The sequence below is a fragment of the Natrix helvetica genome (assembly GCF_964273705.1).
Source record: "Natrix helvetica genome assembly, chromosome: W".
Lineage (NCBI taxonomy): Eukaryota > Metazoa > Chordata > Lepidosauria > Squamata > Natricidae > Natrix > Natrix helvetica.
The window spans coordinates 84,684,726-84,704,494 of NC_138555.1; the positions used below are offsets into that span (position 1 = coordinate 84,684,726).

At 50.1% G+C, this 19,769-nt stretch overlaps 1 protein-coding gene across 2 annotated transcripts in view; it reads right to left on the bottom strand.

Moving 5' to 3' along the window:
* Positions 1 to 4,916: 4,916 nt before the first annotated feature.
* The window catches only part of LOC309400846 (ephrin-B3-like), a 54,831-nt gene continuing 39,978 nt past the window's right edge, over positions 4,917 to 19,769 (bottom strand). Inside the window, exons 1-5 of one of the 2 annotated variants that reach the window (XM_081969545.1) lie at positions 19,454 to 19,739; positions 16,471 to 16,763; positions 9,188 to 9,280; positions 8,217 to 8,321; positions 4,917 to 6,853 (exon numbers count right to left, since the gene is read on the bottom strand). In XM_081969545.1, the coding sequence (XP_081825671.1) occupies positions 6,447 to 6,853; positions 8,217 to 8,321; positions 9,188 to 9,280; positions 16,471 to 16,763; positions 19,454 to 19,467 (912 nt within the window). In that variant the 5' untranslated portion in view covers positions 19,468 to 19,739 and the 3' untranslated portion in view covers positions 4,917 to 6,446. Of the gene's footprint in view, positions 6,854 to 8,216; positions 8,322 to 9,187; positions 9,281 to 16,470; positions 16,764 to 19,453; positions 19,740 to 19,769 lie in introns of those variants that run through there. The other variant, XM_081969544.1, reaches the window with a different exon arrangement.

Consider the following 19,769-nt stretch of genomic DNA (forward strand, 5'->3'; position numbering starts at 1 on the left):
TCTCTAAAACAGTGTTTCTCAACCTTGGTGACTTTACGTCCTGTGGACTTCAACTCCCAGAATTCCCCAGCCAGCTGGGGGATTCTGGGAGTTGAAGTCCACAGGACGTAAAGTCACCAAGGTTGAGAAACACTGCTCTAAAAGGATGCAAATGACCAGCTGTCTGCCCAGGAGTAGAAATCCTTCCCTTCCTCAGCACCGTCCAGTCAGAGCCGAAGAAGCTTCTCGGAGGAGAAGCGAAACGTCTTCACAGAAAAACCAGAAAGTCCAGCTGCCTCTTCGTTCCTCGGAGATTTCGGAAAAGGTGCAGAGAAGAGCAATTGAAGATGATTTAAACGCCCCAGAGAATAAAACATCATGAAGAACGCTTGCAGGATTTGGGTTTGGCTAAGTCTAGAGAAAAGAAGGACCAGGGTGGACGTAATCGCAGTCTTCCAATATTCGAGGGTCGGCCCAAAGAAGAGGAGGGGGTCAAATTATTCTCCAAAGCCCCCAGAAGGCAGGAGAAGAAGCAACGGATGGGAACGAATCAAGGAGAGAAGCAACCTAGAGTAATTTCCCAACAGTGAGGACAATTAACCAGCGGAACAGCCTGCCATCAGAAGCCGTAGGCGCTCCATCCCCGGAGCTTTTCAAGAAGAGATTGGACGACCAGTTGTCTGAAATGGAATAGGCTCTCCTGCTGGAACAAGGGGTTGGACTAGAAGACCTCCAAGGTCCCATCAGAATTATTTCCGTTATTCTTATCCCTATCCGTCCCATCTCTCTGCGAACTGAGCAGGTGGAAAACGTGTCCTGCATTCTCCCCTCCTCCCCTTCCTGATCTAATCCAGTAGATCCCTTCCTGCAAAGGCCAGGGACGGGACACACACACACACACACACACACACACACACACACCGAAAGAAAGCCGTTGCCTCGTTAGCGTCGGCTTGTTCCAAGTTAGAGACAGGAGGAAAATGTGTGACCTAATTGGGGAGTGACCCCAAGCGACCTCTGGCTCCCGGCCAAACGGCCAAGCTAGCTGAGCTAATGGGCTACCCCCCCTCCTCACAGTCCCGTGGTTGACTGGGGAGGGGGGGCATCTCCCCCTCCCCCCCCAAAAAAACCCTCCTGCTAGGAATATGATGATAGGAGAACCGATTTGGGTCCCACGTTCGATGCAAAAAATTTTGGGGGGGCACACATTCTCGTCTTTGGGAGTAGTTCTCCTTGTGGGTTGCGGTTTTGGGTGCAAAAGAGAGAGAGACAGAGAGAGACAAAGAGAGAGGGAGAAAGAGAGAGAGAGAGAGAGAGACAGCGAGACAGCAAGAGAGACAGAGAGGGGGAAAGAAAGAGAGAGAGAAGAGAGAGAGGGAGAAAGAGAGACAGACACAGAGAGAGAGGGAGAAAGAGAGACAGAGAGAGAGAAGGAGAAAGAGTGATACACAGAGAGAGAGAGAGAGAGAGACAGAGAGAGAGAGAGACAGAGAGAGAGGGAGAAAGAGAGACAGAGAGACAGAGAGACAGAGAGACAGAGAGAGAGGGAGACAGAGAGATGGAGAGAGAGAAGGAGAAAGAGTGACAGAGAGAGACAGAGACAGAGAGAGACAGAGAGAGGGAGGGAGAAAGAGAGAGACAGAGAGGGAGAAAGAGGGAGAAAGAGGGAGGGAGAAAGAGAGGGGGGAGAAAGAGAGACAGAGAGAGACAGAGGGAGGGAGGGAGACGGAGAGAGAGAGAAGAGAAAGAAAGACAGAGAGAGAGGGAGAAAGAGAGAAGAGACAGACAGAGGGAGAAAGAGGGAGACAGAGAAAGACAGAGAGAGACAGTGAGTGAGAAAGAGTGAGTGAGAGAGAGACAGAGAGAGGAGGAGAGAAAGAGAGAAGAGACAGAGAGACAGAGAGAGAGAGAGAGAGAGAGAGAAGAGAGAGAAGAGAGACAGAGAAAGAGTGGGGGGAAAAGAGTGAGTGAGTGAGTGTGTGTGTGAGAGAGAGAGAGATTTTCTCCATCCGTCCCTCCCCAGGGATGCAAAAAGTTAAACCTTAATCCCAATTTCACGCCCCCATTCAAGCAGGGCTTCCCGTCGGCCACGCTCTCCTTAAGGCCATATTTGGAAGACAACGGCGGCCAAATGTGGAGGGGAGGGAAAAAGAAAAAACGGGGAAGGCCGCTTCAAACCTCGGTAAAAAAAAATGAAAACAGAAAAAGAAACCTTAGCTTGCTGGGCGCTGAAATAATAAATCCCCAGCGGGGGGGGGGGGGGGCGAAGGAAGGACTGTGCTGGGGACCACCCAACTGTTGATGGAGGAGACTATCCTAGCTGTAGTTCGGGGTTGAACTGGGGGTCCTCGGTGGTCTCTGAGCTGGGCTGGACTGGGGGGCATTTTTGCAGACATTTTGTGACCCAACTAGGGAACATCATCAGTGCTGGAAGGGAGTGGGTTTTTTTTTTGTGTGGTATGGAGAAGAAGGGGGGGGGAGGAGGAATCGTGTGGGGTCCTTGGTGGTCTCTGAGCTTGGTGGTTTTCTTGCAGACGTTTCATGACCCAGCTAGATAATGTTATCAGTGCTAGAAGGGACTTGGGAGAAGGAGGAGGAGGAGGAGGAGGAGGAGGAGGAGGAGGAGGAGGAGGAGGAGGAGGAGGAGGAGGAGGAAAGGACTGTGGGGTCCTTGGTGGTCTCTGAGCTAGGTAGTTTTCTTGCAGACGTTTCATGACCAAACTAGGTAATATAATCAGTGCTAGAAGGGAGTGTGGTTTGCAGAGAAGAGGAAGAGGAGGAGGAGGAGGGGGAAAGAGAAGAGGAGAGGAGAAGGAAGGGGAGGACTGTGGGGTCCTTGGTGCTCTCTGAGCTTGGCTGTTTTTTTTGGGGGGGGGTTGCAGATATTTTGTGACCCAAGTAGGGAACATCATCAGTGCTGGAAGGGGGGCGGGTTTGTGGAGAGGAGGAGCAAAAGTATGGGATCCTTGTTTGTCTCTGAGCTTGATTGTTTTTTTGCAGGCGTTTCATGACCCAACTAGGTAACATCATCACGGCTAGCAGGGAATGTAGTTTGGTTTCTTTTCATATTGTAGCAACTCACCTGTCCGTGGAAGTGGTCTTGGGGGGGGGGGCGTTAGTGTTAGCTTGTTTGCTTCTTGATTATCGATGATCTAATGTTAGCTTGGTGTTAACTCCCTACCAGCACTGATGGCGTTATCTAGGTTGGCCGTGAAACGTCTACAAGAAAGCAAGTCCTCAGAGGCCAACAAGGACCCTTCAAACCAAACTACATTTTGGGATGGCCTGCTTTCCCCAGCCCACCAAGAGCATCCCCACCTAAATTGGGCAACTCACAGTGGTCGTCTGGACACCTGCCAGGTCGGTGCCCATATCTGATTTTCACCCATGTCACGAAGAATAATTCAACCGAAGCCCGCCTGGCACAAAAATCAAAGCATTCCCCTCCCAAAAAAGGGACTTCTGGTCCCAGGTGTAGCAGACAAAATGCAGCCGAGGCCGTGGTGAAATTGGGGAAAAAACCTGTCTCCGTGGCTCAGCGAGAACTGCCGCGAAACATCGAGGTGGACGGGTAACAGTTTGGTGAGCAAAGAGGAAGCTGCACCGGTTGGACTTTCAGGATGGAGACGTTGCCCCACGGGGCATCGCTGGAAGGGCATCTTCTTCAGAGCATCCTCTACTGGCAATGGGTACAAGTCCTCCTTCATTACGGCGTCTCGTTTCTCGCGTACGTCCGGACAGCGTGTTGCCCCCACGGGCCTCTTCGTAGCTCTCGATTCTGTCTCAAACTGGACCCCCCCGTCAATATGGTGTTCTGCTTTTTCAGCCCCCTCCCCCTCCCCACCCATCTTGTGGCCAGTTGTGACCCCCGCCTCCTCCCCCTACTCGACTGGGGTGAATGTAAGATCAGCATTTCTCGCTTGTACGGCGGAGTTGCTGGGTTGCACAGCTCCTGTTCCCAAAAATAACCTTGTCTCCTTCCAATGCTGACAAGGTGTCTGGATATGGGAAGAGACCGGCGGCCCCAAATAGTTGGGTTGGATGGGGCAGGAGGGGCGGGCAGGGGTTACACGCCTGCCTGTAGCCGTCAGAACAAAATCGAAGTGATAGGAGACGGCACTTTCCCGCATAGCTGGTGGTACTGGACTGGTCGCTCCCTCATCTCCCCTTCTACCAAATTCTCACCCCATAGATTTTCCCCCTGGCTGCTGTTTACTTAATGCAAGCCCAGGCACGGTCGAGTGGGGGGGGGCAGGGAGCCCTCCATTAGATCCCTGATATGAGGGACAGACATAGCCCTGGGGAGTCCGCAGAGCTGCCTGCCGTGTCACAATTCATCACGTGCAACATTGTCGCGGCCGTTTGTTTCGAAATGCTCAAGAAGGGGGCAGAGTAGCTGCGGGAGGGTGAGGGGAAGGCATGGCTGTTTGGGAGGGGGGGGAAATCAAACCTGGAATGATCAAGGGGGAGACTGGAGGCTGCCCCACGCCCAGCCCCTGCCCGCTCGCATTTCGGATCAACTGACTTTGAGGCCGGGAATTGAGCCGTCGTCCAAAAACGGTGGACCTGCAGAACGAGACGCCAGCTCTCTCAGGGTTGAGGTGCACCCCTAATTCCCCAGATGTCTCTGCACCCCTTCCCCAGATGCATGTGTCCCTGAATAAGAACTTCAGCCGGGCAATTTGGGGTTGTGTTCGTTTTTCCCAGAAAAAAACCCAAATCTGGAGGGATCCCGTTGCTTTGCGTCTGGCCCCACCGTCCAATGGAGACCAAATTATCCCAACTCTACGGTTCTAACCGGAGAAGACCATCGGCTCCTCAAAAAGTTCGGCCAGGGTACCAAGAGAAGAACCGAGGTTGTCGATTTGTTTTTCATTTTATTATTATTTTTTTAATGGGAGGAAATCTTCGCAGGAAATAACCAGACGAGTCGGAGACAAGTTGCACAAGAATGTCTATAATCAACAATGTCCAACAGTAAAATTTCACCAAGAAAGCTAAGAAAACTTTGTCCGATTTTTTTAAAAAAGTAAACCGAAACAAAAGAAATTTTTCTTTTCAAATCTATTAAAGCTGAAAAAAACCACAGTTTCCCCTGAAAAAAGCAGGAAAGTTGACCCACGCACGTTTCCCAGTCTAACACATGAAGTCCCGCCTTCTTTCGGCGTGCCACTAAACATCACACACAATAGGTTGCCACTTCGTCAAAACTCCATCAAAAGTTGGGGAAAAGATCCCATCCCCGAATGGCGAGGGGTGAGGGTGGGGGAGAGGAAGGGGCACGAGAAGAGACCGAGAACGAGAGAGAGACATTAACAAATTGGAGGAATTCCTCTTCCCCGTCCCATCCTATTTCCGATGCGGATGGGTGGGAAAGTCGGCCATTTTGTTTGCCATCTCCTTCCAGCAACGAAACCATCAAAGACTTCAAAATGGTTGCCGATGGATCAACAAACCCAGGGCTCTCTTTCCCCAGCAAGAGCAAGTTGCTCTGTTGTGCAGCAAACGGGCTTCCCCGATCCGAATTCCCCCGATTCACACGGGCATCGTGAGGATGTACGCATTGGTCTGTATCGACGGGGAATTGGCAATTTGGGATGAGCGTTGCAACTAGGGAACGGACGAGTCCTTTGGCCTGCGGGGCTACAAGCCCGAAGGAACCCCGTGGGAGGAAAAATAAGGAGAGATCTTCCAGGGGCAACGTTGCTATATATCAAAAGGGTGCGAACTTTCGAAGTTAAAAAAAAACACAACGAAACGAAACGAAAAACAACACATTGGAAATGCTGTTCTAGGGGAGTGGGGTGTCACACTATGGCAGTGGGAATAAGGCAGACCTGCAACGTTCCTTGTTTTGATTTGTGGCACTAACAACAAATGCAACCTTTTAGAGCGCTGGGGGGGGGGGATTGCTTTTAAACCACCACCCCTCCCCGTACGTCTACCCTTATCAGCGCGGCCCATGAATAAGCTGTCAAAAGGAGAAGAGAGAGCAAGAGAGACGGACAAGGCAATCAGATTGAATTATTGCAAAAAGAAACGGGGAGGCGCCATGTTTTCCACTCCCGAAACTGTTTCGGCAGGTGGGGCACGCACCGCAGGTGGGAGCCGGACTTGACACTTTGGGCTGGACCTTGCCGTGGTATCGACAGGGAAGGGCCTTCGCGATCGAATTCGCTCGGACGTGACCCGACAGGAGCTGCATCCCTTGTTCTGGATCCGCGGAGAGAGGAGTCCCTGCCTCCCTTGTGGCAGCGGCCGTATCAGTTCCAGGGTCCCCCCCCCCAAAATAACGGGAGGTGAATGAGGCACCTGTGCATCAAACCCTTCTGTGCGCAGCATCCAAAGTGAACGAGAACGGGCAGGGAGGATAAAGTCCCATTATGTCCCGTCTGCTCCGAGTCCTTGCCTGCCCATCGCGGGGCTCCAAAGGCAGCCCATGGGGGCTCAGATGAGCCACCCTCGCCTCATACTTTGTAGTAGATGTTCGCCGGACTCTGCGGTGGCATCTCCTGCACGATGTAGACCGGGTGACCGTAATCGCCGCTCACCTTCTCGTAATGCGGGCAGAACGCACTGTCTGAAGTCCTGAGCGGGATGATGATATCGCTCGGCTCGGAGCCGTTGTTGTTGGCGCCCCCTCCGCCCCCAACTCGCTTGGGGCTGGTCAGGGTGCTGAGGGACAACGGCGGGTGGTGCGACTCGCTGTGCTTGGCCCGGTGGTGGCGGTAACACAGGGCCCCTGTCACAGCCGCCGCCACCAATAACACAAAGGCCGCTCCTCCAGCCGCACCGGCAATGATGGGTACGTTGGACTGCGGCAACGGGCCGTTCTCGCCCCCCACTTTCCCGGTCGTGTTTCCAGAAGAGGGTCCTGCGGGCACAGGGGAAATGGGCATTAGTCTTAATCCTACCCAGCCAAACAGACCACCATGATTTAGAGGATGAGGAAACACTTCCTCACAATTTGTACAAGTGGTGGAAAACTGTTCGTCACATCGTGACATCCCAAAGGAACAACTGCCTGCTCAGCACAATGTTCCCGTCTGTCGACTCTGATTAATAGAGCTAATTGCCGTGCGGAAATCTGCCTACGACAGCCTCGTAGGGATCGCTCAGATTTCAAGACCCATCACACCCTGCTTTGCCCCCTCCAATTCTCTCTTCTCTTCTCCTGGTAAAGAGCAGGGGGTACAGGAACCTCCTGGTCCCCCAATTCTTCCCTGTCTGGGCTCGCCAAAGTATCCGTCTCAACCTAGGCTGAGATAAGAAGCAGGGAAGAAGGCTGACTCACTGTTTTTTCCCCAGCGATGTCTCCAATCTCAGCTGACATGAAGGTCATGCAGGCAGTGCTATGCTGTGGAACATGGGTTCTGTGTTCCTTTGGAGATAACAGCCTTCTTCCCCACTCCAGCTACAACTGAGTTCCTTCCCCAGCCTTCCTATTCATTGTATCCCAAGCATTCATGGAAAATTTGGCTCGGAGCCTCGAGAAGAACTCAAGTCATCCTCGACTTACGACCACAAACTGGACTGGAACTTCCCTTGTTAACAAAAATTTCAGGTTTCAGTGTGGTCGTTAAGTCGAGGACTGTACAGGGAGTCCTCGATATGTGACACAATCGAGCCCAACATTTCCGTGGCTAAGCAAGCGCGTTTTGCCTAATTTTGTGACCTTTGTTTTGCCACAATTGTTGAGCGAATCCCTGCATTTGTTAAGTAAATCGAATGGTCGTTAAGTGAATCAAATGGTCGTTAACTGAATCCAGATGCCTCCATTAACTTTACTTGTCAGAAGCCAGCTGAGAAGATTTGCAAACGGCCATCACACAACCCTGGGACACTACAACTATCATAAACACATGCCAATGTGCCCGAATTTTGATCACATAACCATGGGGAAGCTGCAACGGTTGTAAGTGTGAGGACCGGTCACAAGTCACTTTTTTCGGGGCTGTCATACCTTTGAATGGTCACCATGCAAATGGTTGTTAGTTGAGGACTACATGCAATGGGAGGAGGAGGAGGAGAGAAAGGAAAGGAGGAAGAGGTCCAGGACATCAAGAAAATGTAGAATATTTGGGTTCCACATTACGACGGAAAACTTCTTGACGGATAGCAGATGGTTAACCCTGCTGGCTTGGGGTGATGGGAGTCGCAATGCCCTCTTTAAAAGTGCGCCAATGTTAGGTGACGGGAGAGAAATCACCAGGGGTGGGATGGGAAAAAGGCCATACCTGGGACCATCTCCTTGTTGGGTTCGGCTGCACCTGGAGTCCCTCGGTCCTTCTCCGCAGGAGTGGCGGGCATGGAATTGTGGGATTTGGAGCCCGTGTTGCGATCTGAGAAACGTGGGGCAGAGGAAAGAGGGACGGTCCGAGCAGGAAAAGACACACCATGCCCCAACGCAGCACCCCAAACCCCACTCCTTGGTACCCAACAGATGAGTACGTCAAATAACGTCTACACAATCAAGGCGCTGCCCGGTCTACGACCAGGCACCGAGGACGTGGCGTCGCTGACCCAATTACCGTCACCATCTTAACCCCACTCACACAAGGGCCTTGACCTAGATATTTTGTGTAGCCGTTACACTAGGATGCCGAAATTGAGCACAAAGGAGTTGCGTTCCCACGCCACGCTCAGCCAAGCGTCATTCCCTACTCTACACAAGGACATCGTGTCATGCGAAGGACGCGGCTGCCTTAACAAACCCAACATGCAGGCATTCTCCGAACTACGATCGTCACCGAGCCTGGGATTATAATCATATTGTCGTCAAGCGGGTCGTCGTGTGGCTGCACTCTATTTTACGACATTTTTGTGGCGGATGTTAAGTGTATGCCGCATCACTTGTTTTGTTCGACGGGTGTTTTTTGTGCTGAAAATCGGACATAAATGCCGGAAAGGGCCCCCCCCAAAAAAACCTGGCAAAAATTACAGTCATGTGACCGCAGGATGGCCCTAAATGTGAGGCGGTTGCCAAGCAACGGCGCTGGGGAATTCTGGGAGTTGAGGTCCTGCCATCTTCAGACTGGCGAGTTTGAGATATACTGCTCTGTGTTTCTTCTGGTCAAAAGTGTCTTCTCCAACACAAAGGGGGTCCAACCACCCCAGCTCGTCTCCCTACAAGCGAGCTCCATAGGTCACTCCCGCACACCCTCACACCCCAGTAGTAGTAGTAGTATCCCCAGGATGGACCACTTACGCTGTCCAACTTTGAGAATCACTTTCATCCCTTTGGACAAACAGGCACCCCCTTTCAGGTTCTCGAGACCTTCCTTGGTACCGTCAGAGGTGGCTGCGGGAGACAGGAAAGAGTTTGAGATTAATGCCCGTCCGGGGTTAGACTACCGCAGCAGACTGTTGGTGGGGCCCACCCTTGAAGACTGTCTCGGAACTTCTGCTGCTTCGAAATACGGGAATTTCTCGACTTACGACCGCGTTTCCGGTGGCAACTCTCGCCTGGCACGCAATCGAACGAGACGTTTTAATTCTTTTTTTTTTAACGTTTTCACGCTTTTTACTGTTTTTTTGGCTATTGTTTCAATAGCAGGTAACGCAGGTAGTCCTCGATTTATCACGGTCCGTTTAGCGGCCGTTCGAAGGGGCAGCAGGCACTGGAAAAAAAAGGGGGACTTTGGACCATTTTTCACACTTCTGACCGTCGTATCGTCCCCAGGGTCATGTGATCAAAATTCAGTCTGACTCGTAGTGTCCCGGGGAAGTCAATTGGGAAGCCAGATTCGCTTAACGACTGTGCTACTAATCTAACAACTGCGGGGATTCACTTAACAACTGCGGCAAGAAAGGTCGTAAAAGAGGCCCAGACTTACTCAACAGCTGTTTCGCTTAGCAATGAAGATTTTGGCCTCAGTTCTAGTCGTTATTTGAGGACTTCCTGTATTTAGGGTTTCAATTTTATCCTTATCCTCCAAGCGCCGAGAATACCCTCAGCGTCTTTAAATAAATCAAACCCCATGTGGGTTGAAACAGGGACTCCTCGACTTACGGCCATAATGGCGCCCAAAATTTATGTCACTAAGCGAGACGTGTCAGGGGAGTTTTCCCCCATTTGGCATATTTTAAATCAATCAATCAATATTAAAAATAATAAATAAATAATAAATAAATAAATAAATAAATAAATAAATAAATAAATCAAACCACATGAATTGAAACAGGGACTCCTTGACTTATGGCCATAATGGCGCCCAAAATTTATGTCGCTAAGCAAGACATTTCTTGTCAAGGGAGTTTTGCCCCGTTTTATGACTTTCCCTGCTACCGCTGCTAAGCGAATTACCGCCCGTTGTTCAGTCAGTCACACGGTTGGTTGCTAAGTGAATCCGGCTTCCCCCTCAGGATATGGGTCAAAAAAGTCAAGATGGCCACCATGTAAAGTATGGGCAGAGCTTCATTCACTTTGTAGACACCGCTGGGAAGAATAAAGGATGAGATTCCCCGCAAAAGGGAGGAAAAATACCTTTATCCGTCCCGGAAATCTGATTTTATGTCTGAGTCACCGGCCAGTCACTCCGATGCCCATCCACCCCTCTGCCCGCCTCCTTGCCACCCCGCCCGAAGGCCGCAGGGCCATTTAATATTTAAACAAGCTATTTAATATGTGTCCAGACAGGGATCCCATGTGATCTGCGCCACTGCAATCCCCCGGGCGGATTTCATGCAGCTGCTCTCTCGCACAGGCTGGCAGGAATCCGGGTGCCAGCCAGGCAGTCCCGACAGGCCCCCGTGCCAACGCCCGCCTCGTCCTGGCTCTGAAGACGTCATCCGGGTATCCGGAGCCAAAATGGGGCATCTAAGGCGATGCCAGGACGGAGCAGGGGAGGCCTTAGGGCGAGGCTGACTCGGGGTGTAAGGAATGAGGAAGAGGGAGGCTGCCAATGCACCACAGGCCCCGAGCTGAATCAGGCTCAGAGTAGAGCTGAAAAGGGACCCCAGAGGTCTTCTAGTCCAACCCCCTGCTCAAGCAGGAGACCTTAAGGAGGGTTTGCGGGGGGAGGGGGGGCAAGAGGCTGTGAGTCGATTAGAGAGGGCTGAAAAGCGGTATATAAGTCTAAGCATTGTTGCTATGAACTCTTCGCCAGCAAATGGCTGTCCAATCTCTTCTTAAAGACCTCCATCAGATCCGTATTTTTGCATTTATTTATTTATCTTGTCATATTTATGTAGTAAAATTGGAGGTGGTAGCCCTTGAAGATCTGTATGCAATGGAATCTCACTTTCAATGTCTGCCAATAAGGGTACATTCAAAGGGAAAATCACATTATTCTATTCTGTTTCTGTTCTGTTCTGTTCAATTCTAATTCTATATTTTATTATCTATTCTATTCTACTCTATTATTCTGTTCTATATTTTCTATTCCATTCTACTCTATTTTCTATTCTATTCTATTATTCTAAGCCTATATTTTATTATCTATTCTATTCTGTTCTATTCTGTTTTCTGTTCTATTCTATTCTAATCCTATATTTTATCTATTCTATTCTATTATTCTAATTCTATATTTTATTATCTATTCTATTCTGTTCTGTTCTATTCTATGTTTTCTATTCTATTATTTTCTATTCTATTCTATTCTAATCCTATATTTTATTATCTATTCTATTCTATTATTCTTTCTATATTTTATTATCTATTCTATTCTGTTCTATTCTATGTTTTCTATTCTATTCTATTTTCTATTCTATTCTATTCTAATCCTATATTTTATTATCTATTCTATTCTAGTTCTATATTCTATTCTACAATTCTAATTCTATATTTTATTATCTATTCTCTTCTGTTCTATTCCATTATTCTGTTCTATCTTTTCTATTCTACTCTACTCTATTTTCTATTCTATTCTACTCTATTTTCTATTCTATTCTAATCCTATATATTTATTATCTATTCTATTCTAGTTCTATATTCTATTCTACGATTCTAATTCTATATTTTATTATCTATTCTATTATTCTAATTCTATATTTTAATTATCTATTCTATTCTATTGCGTTCTATTCTATGTTTTCTATTCTATTCTGTTTTCTATTCTATTCCAATTCTATATGTTATTATCTATTCTATTTCTATATTTTATTATCTATTCTATTCTATTGCATTCTATTCTATTCTACTCTAGTGTAGTCTAGCCTAGCCTAGCCTAGCCTATTCTAGTCTAGTACAGTGGCAAGCAGTTCCACTGGTGAATTGTCCTCCCGGTCAGGAAGCTTCTCCTTAATTCCAGCTTGCTTCTCTCCTTGGTTAGTTTCCATCCATTGCTTTTTGTTCTGCCTTGGGGGGGGGGGGCTTTGGAGAATAGTTTGACACACCCCCCTTCTTTGTGGCAGCCCCTCAAATAGTGGCAGACTGCTATCCTGTCCCCCGCTAATCCTTCTTTACTCTAGACTTAGCCAAACCCAAATCCTGCAACCGTTCTTCGTTATGTTTTATTCTCCGGGCCCTTAAATCATCTTCAATTGCTCTTCTCTGCCCTTTTTCCAAAAGTCTCAACCTCTTTTGAGTAACGTGGGAGACCAAAACTGGATGCGGGAGTCCGGGTGTGGCCTTACTAAGGCTTTACAAAGCGCTGCTCATACCCCTTTTACCATCAGTCAATGACTGCAGCCGGGAAGTCGGAGGAGGGAGCCGTTTGTAAAACAGAAAAGAAAAAACACACAACTCCAAGGTGAAAATCCGGAGGGGCTCCTTGCCAACAGATGCAAGGGGGTGGGGGGGTGGGGGGGAGAAAGGACATTTTTGCAATTTGATTGGCAATCCGGTCGCGATGACATTCAACCAGGTTGCCATGGCCGAGCCTTCCCTCCGCGCCTGTTGCTCGCCGTCACTCTTTGCGGAGAGAAGAGACAACGGCAACACAAAACTGGGCTGCATTTACCAGAGGGACTGCATCAAGATCCTCTCAAGTGTTACTAGCGCTTTACAATGCCTTGGTAAGGACACACCTGGAGTAGTGGGTCACCAACATACAAAAAGAAGAGTTTAAATCCATTGTGTGCCCGACGTTGGATGGTAGGAATAGCTGACGCCCCTAAAGCCAACGCCCCTTCTTTCTACCATTCTATCCTTCCTTCCTTCCTTCCTTCCTTCCTTCCTTCCTTCCTTCCTTCCTTATCTCTCTCTCTTTCTTTATTTTTTCTTTTTTTCTTTCTTCTTTCCTTCCTTCCTTCCTTCTTTCTCTCTTTCTTTTTTCTTTTGCTTCTTCCTTCCTTCCTTTTTCTCTCTCTTTCTTTCTCTTCCTTTCTTTTGCTTCTTCCTTCTTTCTCTCTCCCTTTCTTTTTTTCTTTTTCTTTCTTTCTTTCCTTCTTTCTTTTTCTCTCTCTCTCTCTATTTCTTTCTTCCTTCTTTCCTTTCTTCCTTCTTTCCTTCCTTCTTTCTTTCCTTTTCTCTCTCTTTTTCTTTCTCTTCCTTCCTTCTCTCTTTTTTCTTCCTTTCTTTCTCTCTTTCTTCTTCCTTCTTTCCTTCCTTTCCTTCCTTCCTTCCTTCTTTCCTTCTCTCTCACTCTTTCGCTTCCTTTATTTTGCTCCCTTGTTCCTTCTTTTTCTCTCTCTTTCTTCTTTCTCTTTCTTTCTTTTTCTCTTTCTCTCTCTCTCGTCTTCCTTCCTTCTTTCCTTCCTTCTCCCTCTGTCTCTCTCGCTTTCTTTCTCTCTTTCTTTCTTTCTTTCTTTCTTTCTTTCTTTCTTTCTTTCTTTCTTTCTTTCTTTCTCCTTCTTCTTCCTTCTTTCCTTCCTTCCTTCCTTCTTTCTTTCCATACACCTTCATGCTGCCAAGGTTGAGAAACGCTGCCTTATGGGTTTTGCAGTTCTTGACAGGAAAGCAGGTGGAGGCAGGCATGCTAAACTCATCTGTTTTTTAATGCCTCCAGCATTTCTGCCTTCAAACCCATGGTGCCCAGCCAGTGGATGGGGAAACGGAGCAAAGTCTCGACAGGGGCACATGCTCTGCACATGCTCTGCACATGCTCAGGCACCCCATCCTCCTGGCTATTTCTGCTAAGCTCTTCCCCATCCTTCCAATCTTCCCACCACAACCCCTTCCTTCTCGCAAGGCAGCCCGGTTTCTGCAATCTTCCCCCTCCCCTCCCCTCCTCCCCTCTCCCTGCCCTGGATGGCCCAGCCAAGCCCCCCAGGGACCCCCGCCCACCGCCCGCCTCCCTCCCCACCCTTCCCCTCCGCTGTCTACTCCTCTCCCCTCACGCTTGGCTGGGCATAAAATCCTTTGCAAAAAAGAGGAGGGAGGAAATATGGGTCAGCAGCATCGTGCCGGCACCTAAAAGGACATACCAGGTTGGCACTGCCAGGCTGCCCGCCCTGCGCCTGCGGTTGCTGCAGGGGGGTGGGGGGGCTCACGCCAGCTGATGGCAGGGAAGTGAGGGTGGGTGACAGAAGGGATTTGGGGCAGGCCAAGATGGGGGACATCCTGGCATGGCACCCACCCTTCTTAAAGTTCCTTTTCTTCCACCACCATGCCAGCCCAGCAGTGCCCAGGGGAGGGGGTCTTCCAGAGAGGGAAGCCCCCTTTCCCCCCCCTTGCCTGGGGGGCACACGGAGAACAGAGGAAGAGGAAGCAGGGCATCTGGGCATCCCTGCCCGCCTGGGGTGTGTGAGAATGGATGCCCAAGCGTGCCAAGGGGGCGCGAGCTGAAAACTGGCACCCATAATCCTTTGCAAAGAGATGGGCTGACCGTCTGGGGAGGGGGCATGCACCCCTTTCAAATCCCCTCCCCCAATTCACAGCCACCCCGCTGGTGGTGGCATCACAAAATAGGCCTCGTGGGGAGGCTGCGACGGTCGTAAGTGTGAAGCACGGTCCTAAGTGGCTTTTTTTCAGTGCTCTGGTGACTTCAAATGGTCATTAAAGGAACTGTTGCAGGTCCTCGAGTTACGACCACAACGCAGCGCCCCCTCCCCAAACTTTTACGTCGCTAAGTGAAATCTTTGCGAAGGGAGTTTTGTCCCCTTTTTCAACCTTCCTGCCCCCTCCCCCCCGTTTTTTAAGGGGTCCCACGATCCCCTCTTTCGCGACCACGGGGAAGTCGGATTCGCTTCAAGACCACATCGCTCATTTAGTAACGGCGGGGCGTTCACTTCGCAAGGGTGGCAAGGAAGGTGGTAAAACGGGGTGGTGTGAAAACTCACTTAACGGCGTCTGGCGTTGGCGACGTTAATTTGGGGCTCAGTTGTGGTCGTAAAGCCGAGGACTAGCTGTACCGCCATTTGTACGTGTCTGTCTCTGGGACTTTGTCTTGTATTTGTTGCCGGTCTGGGCAAAAACGGCGCCAGGCAGGGGTGGAAGCCGTCGAAGAAACGAGGCCTGCATTTGGGCTCAAGTGTGCCAGGGGGCGTGTGTGTGTCTTTGAGCCAGTCCAAGTGTGCAAAATTTGCCTGCCTCCCACAAGGCAAGGGAGCGCACCTGGGCAATTGTGCAAACTGGGCCCGGTTCCCACCAGGCCGCAGCGGTGGCAGGTTGGCGGGGAGGCGGTTGCCATGGCGACCCCAGGCAGCCAGAGATGATGTGACAGGGAGGATGGGGGGGGGGAGAGGGGAGGCGGGCTAGAGGAAGGGGAGGGGGACACAAAAGAATGGCACCCACCCACCCCTTTGGGGGAAAAACACCCCTCCCAAAAAAATATTTCCCCTAGCAACCTCGCATGGGATGCCCAGATGTGGAAGCACAGCTGGATGCAGAGGGGGGAGGGGCTTCTCCATCTTTGCCTCCCCCCCATCCTCCCAGCGTCCCCCCCCCTCCGTCATCCTTCTTCTAAAAGTGACGTTTCCCCCCTCCTCCGATGTAGGCAGTCCTCGACTGACGACCAGCAGTCGAGCTCCGCCTTTCCGTGGCTGAGCGAGGCAGTCCTTCTGCGAGTTGGGCCCCATTTTACGACCATTCCTGGCCGCACGTATTAAGTTGAACCGCCATGGCAGGTTCACTTAGCAACCCGGTTGTTAAGCGAATGGCTGCAGGGGTTAAGCGAGTCGCACGGTCGTTAAGCGAATCGCCAGCTTCCCCCGTTGACTTTGCCTGTCGGGGAGGTCGCAAAAGGGTATCGCGTGAGGCCCGGGGACGCTGCAAACCGTCATAAATACGAGCGAGTTGCCGCGCGTCCAAATTTTGATCACATGACCTTGGGACGCTGCGACCGTCGTAAATACGAGTCAGTTGCCGAGCGTCTGAGCTTTGATCACGTGACCTTGGGACACTGCGATCGTCATAACTATGAGTCAGTTGCTTAGCGTCTGAAACTTGATCATGTGACCCCAGGACGCTGCAACTGTCATAACTATGAGTCAGTTGCCAAGTGTTTGAATGTTGAGCCCGTGAAGACGTTGTGACGGTCGTTAAGTGTGAAAAACAACTACGCCCCTTTTGTTCAGTGCGGTTCCAAGTGTGAACTGTCACTCAATGGACGGTCGTAAGCCGAGGACGCCCTGTCAAGAAATGCCCCCCCCCAAAAAAAGCAGGCTTACTGATGATGTAATAGTCCTGGTTGGACTTGAACTCGTGTCCCCAGAGGTTGGGACTGTACTCCTGGAACTTGATGGTGAAGCGCATGTCGTGTTCGGGCCGGTCGCAGGTGAGCAGCAGGTTGGGCGTCCTCAGAATCTCGCAGCGCTCCGCCTGTTCGGTCTGGACCAGGTACAGCTTATAGTATTCATAGTCCTCGGTGGAGAATGGGCCCAGGGGTACGGAGCGGGGGCAGATCAGGTCCAAGCGGTCCCCGATCTGAGGGTACAAGACGTAGCCCCCCTCGTTCTGGAACCTGCAAGTAGAGGAGAAGCAGCACATCAGCCTGACAGCAGCTAACAACAGAGTTGGGAGGACTTTGGAGGTCATCTAGTCCAACCCGACTATAGGAGACCTGATACCATTTCTGACAGAGGGCAGTCCAGCCTCTTCTGGAAAGCTTCCAGGGATGAAACTTCCACGCAACAGAGAGAAATCGACATCTTTTAAAGACCCCGTAATCCCTTGCGGGGTGGAGTCTGGCCAACTGAATGGAGAGCTGAGTGTTTTACTGGCCGGATGCCCTTCCCTGTTGCCAATGTGGAGTTTTGTTCGGCAGATATATTCTCCTTGAGCCCAGAGAGAGAAATATCTGCCTCTACCTAGGATCGAACTCAACAGAGAGAAATCTAAATTCCACTAAAGCAAGTGCCAAATTCCACTTGGAAGCAACAGATAGTCCTTGACTTACAACAATTCATTTAGTGTCCGTTTGAAGTTACAACGGCGCCAAAAAAAGGGACTTATGACCGCTTTCACAACTGTTGCAGCATCGTCACGATCACATGATCAAAATTCAGACGCTTGGCGACTGACTCATATTTATGACGGTCCTGGTGTCTCGGGATCTCCTTTTGCAACCGTCCCACCAGCCCAATCAAGGGGGAAGCTGGATTCCCTTAACGACCATGTGACTAACTGAAAAACCGCAGCAATTCGCTTAACAACTGTGGTAAGAAAGGTCATAATATGGAGCAAAATGACCAATGTCTCACTTAGCAACATAAAGTTCAGCCTCAATTGTGACCCTCGATTTACGATCAAAATTTTGGGTCACTAAGCAATGCGGTCGTAAAGTGACTCATTGTATGTCCAGACCCAATTTCACGAAGATTTTTACTTTGGCCGTTAAGTGACTCACATGATCATTTAGTAAATCGCATGGTCATTAAGTGAATCAATGGCCATTAAGTGAATCATATGGCCGTTAAGTGACTCACATGGTTATACTGTGAATCACATGGATGTTAAGTGAATCACATGGCCGTTAAGTGAATCACATGGTCATTCAGTGTATCACACAATCATTAAGTGAATCACATGGCCGTTAAGTGAATCACACGGTCATTCAGTGAATCCATCTTCTCCGATTGACTCTGCTGGGGACGGTCACAAAAACACAACCCTCCGTGTGTGTAAAATGCTACAACCGGGGTGAAGGCCAGCCGGTTGTGAATTGTGATCACAAGAAGTCCTGCGACGGTCGTAACTCCGAGGACAGGAAGTCCCTTTCCCCCCCAGAGCACCGTAACTCTGAGGCGTTGTTAAGCGAAAGTCAAGGACGGCCCATAAATGGGACATTTGCACCTGTGAAGGTCCCTCGGGGGAAAAATATGGGCTTTTTTTTGTTTTGTTTTCAGTGACATATTTCTGTTTGTTTAAAGGCCCTCCTGTTTTCCCCCAAAGTTTCCCCCCCCCCGTCACAAAAGAAGAGAAACGGGATCCGGGACGCGAAGGAAAACACAGCGGCTTGTTTGGAAAACTCTACGGAGACGATGATCTGCTTCCCTGATGGCTTCAAGATGGGATTTAGATCCGATTCTGTTTGGTGGGAACCTTTGGAGCTCTCGGATCTTGGCTGTTTTCCTGCAGGCGATTTATGACCCGGCTAGAGAACGGCATCAGTGCTGGAAAGGAGGGGAGGGGGTTGTGGAGAGGAGGAGGAGGAGGAGGAGGAGGAGGAGGAGGAGGAGGAGGAGGAGGGGGAGGAGGAGGAGGAGGAGGAGGAGGAGGAGGAGGACTGTGGGATCCTTGATGGTCTCTGAGCTTGGTAGCTTTTTTGAAGACATTTCATTACCAAACTAGGTAACATCATCAGTGCTCAAAGAGATTTTTTATAGATGAAACATTTGCAAGAAAACCACCAAGCTCAGAGAGCATCATGGACTCCATAGTCTTCCTCCTCCTCCTCCTCCTCCTCCTCCTCCTCCTCCTCCTCCTCCTCCTCCTCCTCCTCCTCCTCCTCCTCCTCCTCCTCCTCCTCCTCCTCTCTGCCAACCCCCCTCCCTTCCAGCACTGATGATGTCATGTAGTTGGGTCATGGAATGTCTGCAAGGAAGTCACCCAGCACAGAGCCCGTAAAAAGAGAAGCCCAGATAAGCGTGGATTAACACCAGACAAACAAAGAAAAAGAAAAGAATACTCTGATCTATGGGGGGAAAACTCACACTCCTACCATCCCACAGCTACAAGAAAACCACCAAGCTCAAAGAGCACCAAGGAACTGTCCTCCTCCTCCTCCTCCTCCTCCTCCTCCCCCTCCTCCTGCTCCTGCTCCTCCTGCTCCTCCTCTCCACAAACCCCACTCCCTTCTAGAAATGATGACGTTCCCTAGTTGGGTCATGAAATGTGTGCAAGAAAACCCACCAAGTAATCTATAGTCTTCCTCCTTCTCCTTCTCCTCCTTCTCCCTTTAAACTCCTCCCTACCATCACTGATGATACTCCTTAGTTGGGTCATGAAACGTCATTTGGGAGAGAAGCTCACTTCTCCCCGAAGTTTCATGGCTGGGCAGACGTTAGACTCTCCCTTCCTTCCTTCCTTCCTTCCTTCCTTCCTTCCTTCCTTCCTTCCTTCCTTCCTTCCTTCCTTCCTTCCTTCCTTCCTTCCTTCCTTCCTTCCTTCCAAAAGGCATGGCAGGTGTTCCCATGGAAAACCTTGTTATACCTGTTCAGCGCCATCAGATTGGGGAGGGAGGCTGCGGAGGTACATGTGTTGGGCGAGAAACTAACCCTCCCACCAACTCTGCCCGCCTTTTAAAGCCATTTCCCTGCTCCGATCTCCATCGCAGGCAGAGTTGGTATTCAGCCGGTTCGGATCGGTTCGCACGAACCGGTAGTGGAAATCCCCAGTGGGCCTGCCCACCCGCCCCAGCGCTATGCCCTCCTATTTAGCCACGTTTCCGAGGCCGGGCACATACACGAAAGGCGTGCACACACAGGGCGAACCAGTAGTAAAAATAAGTAAAACCCACTTCTGATCG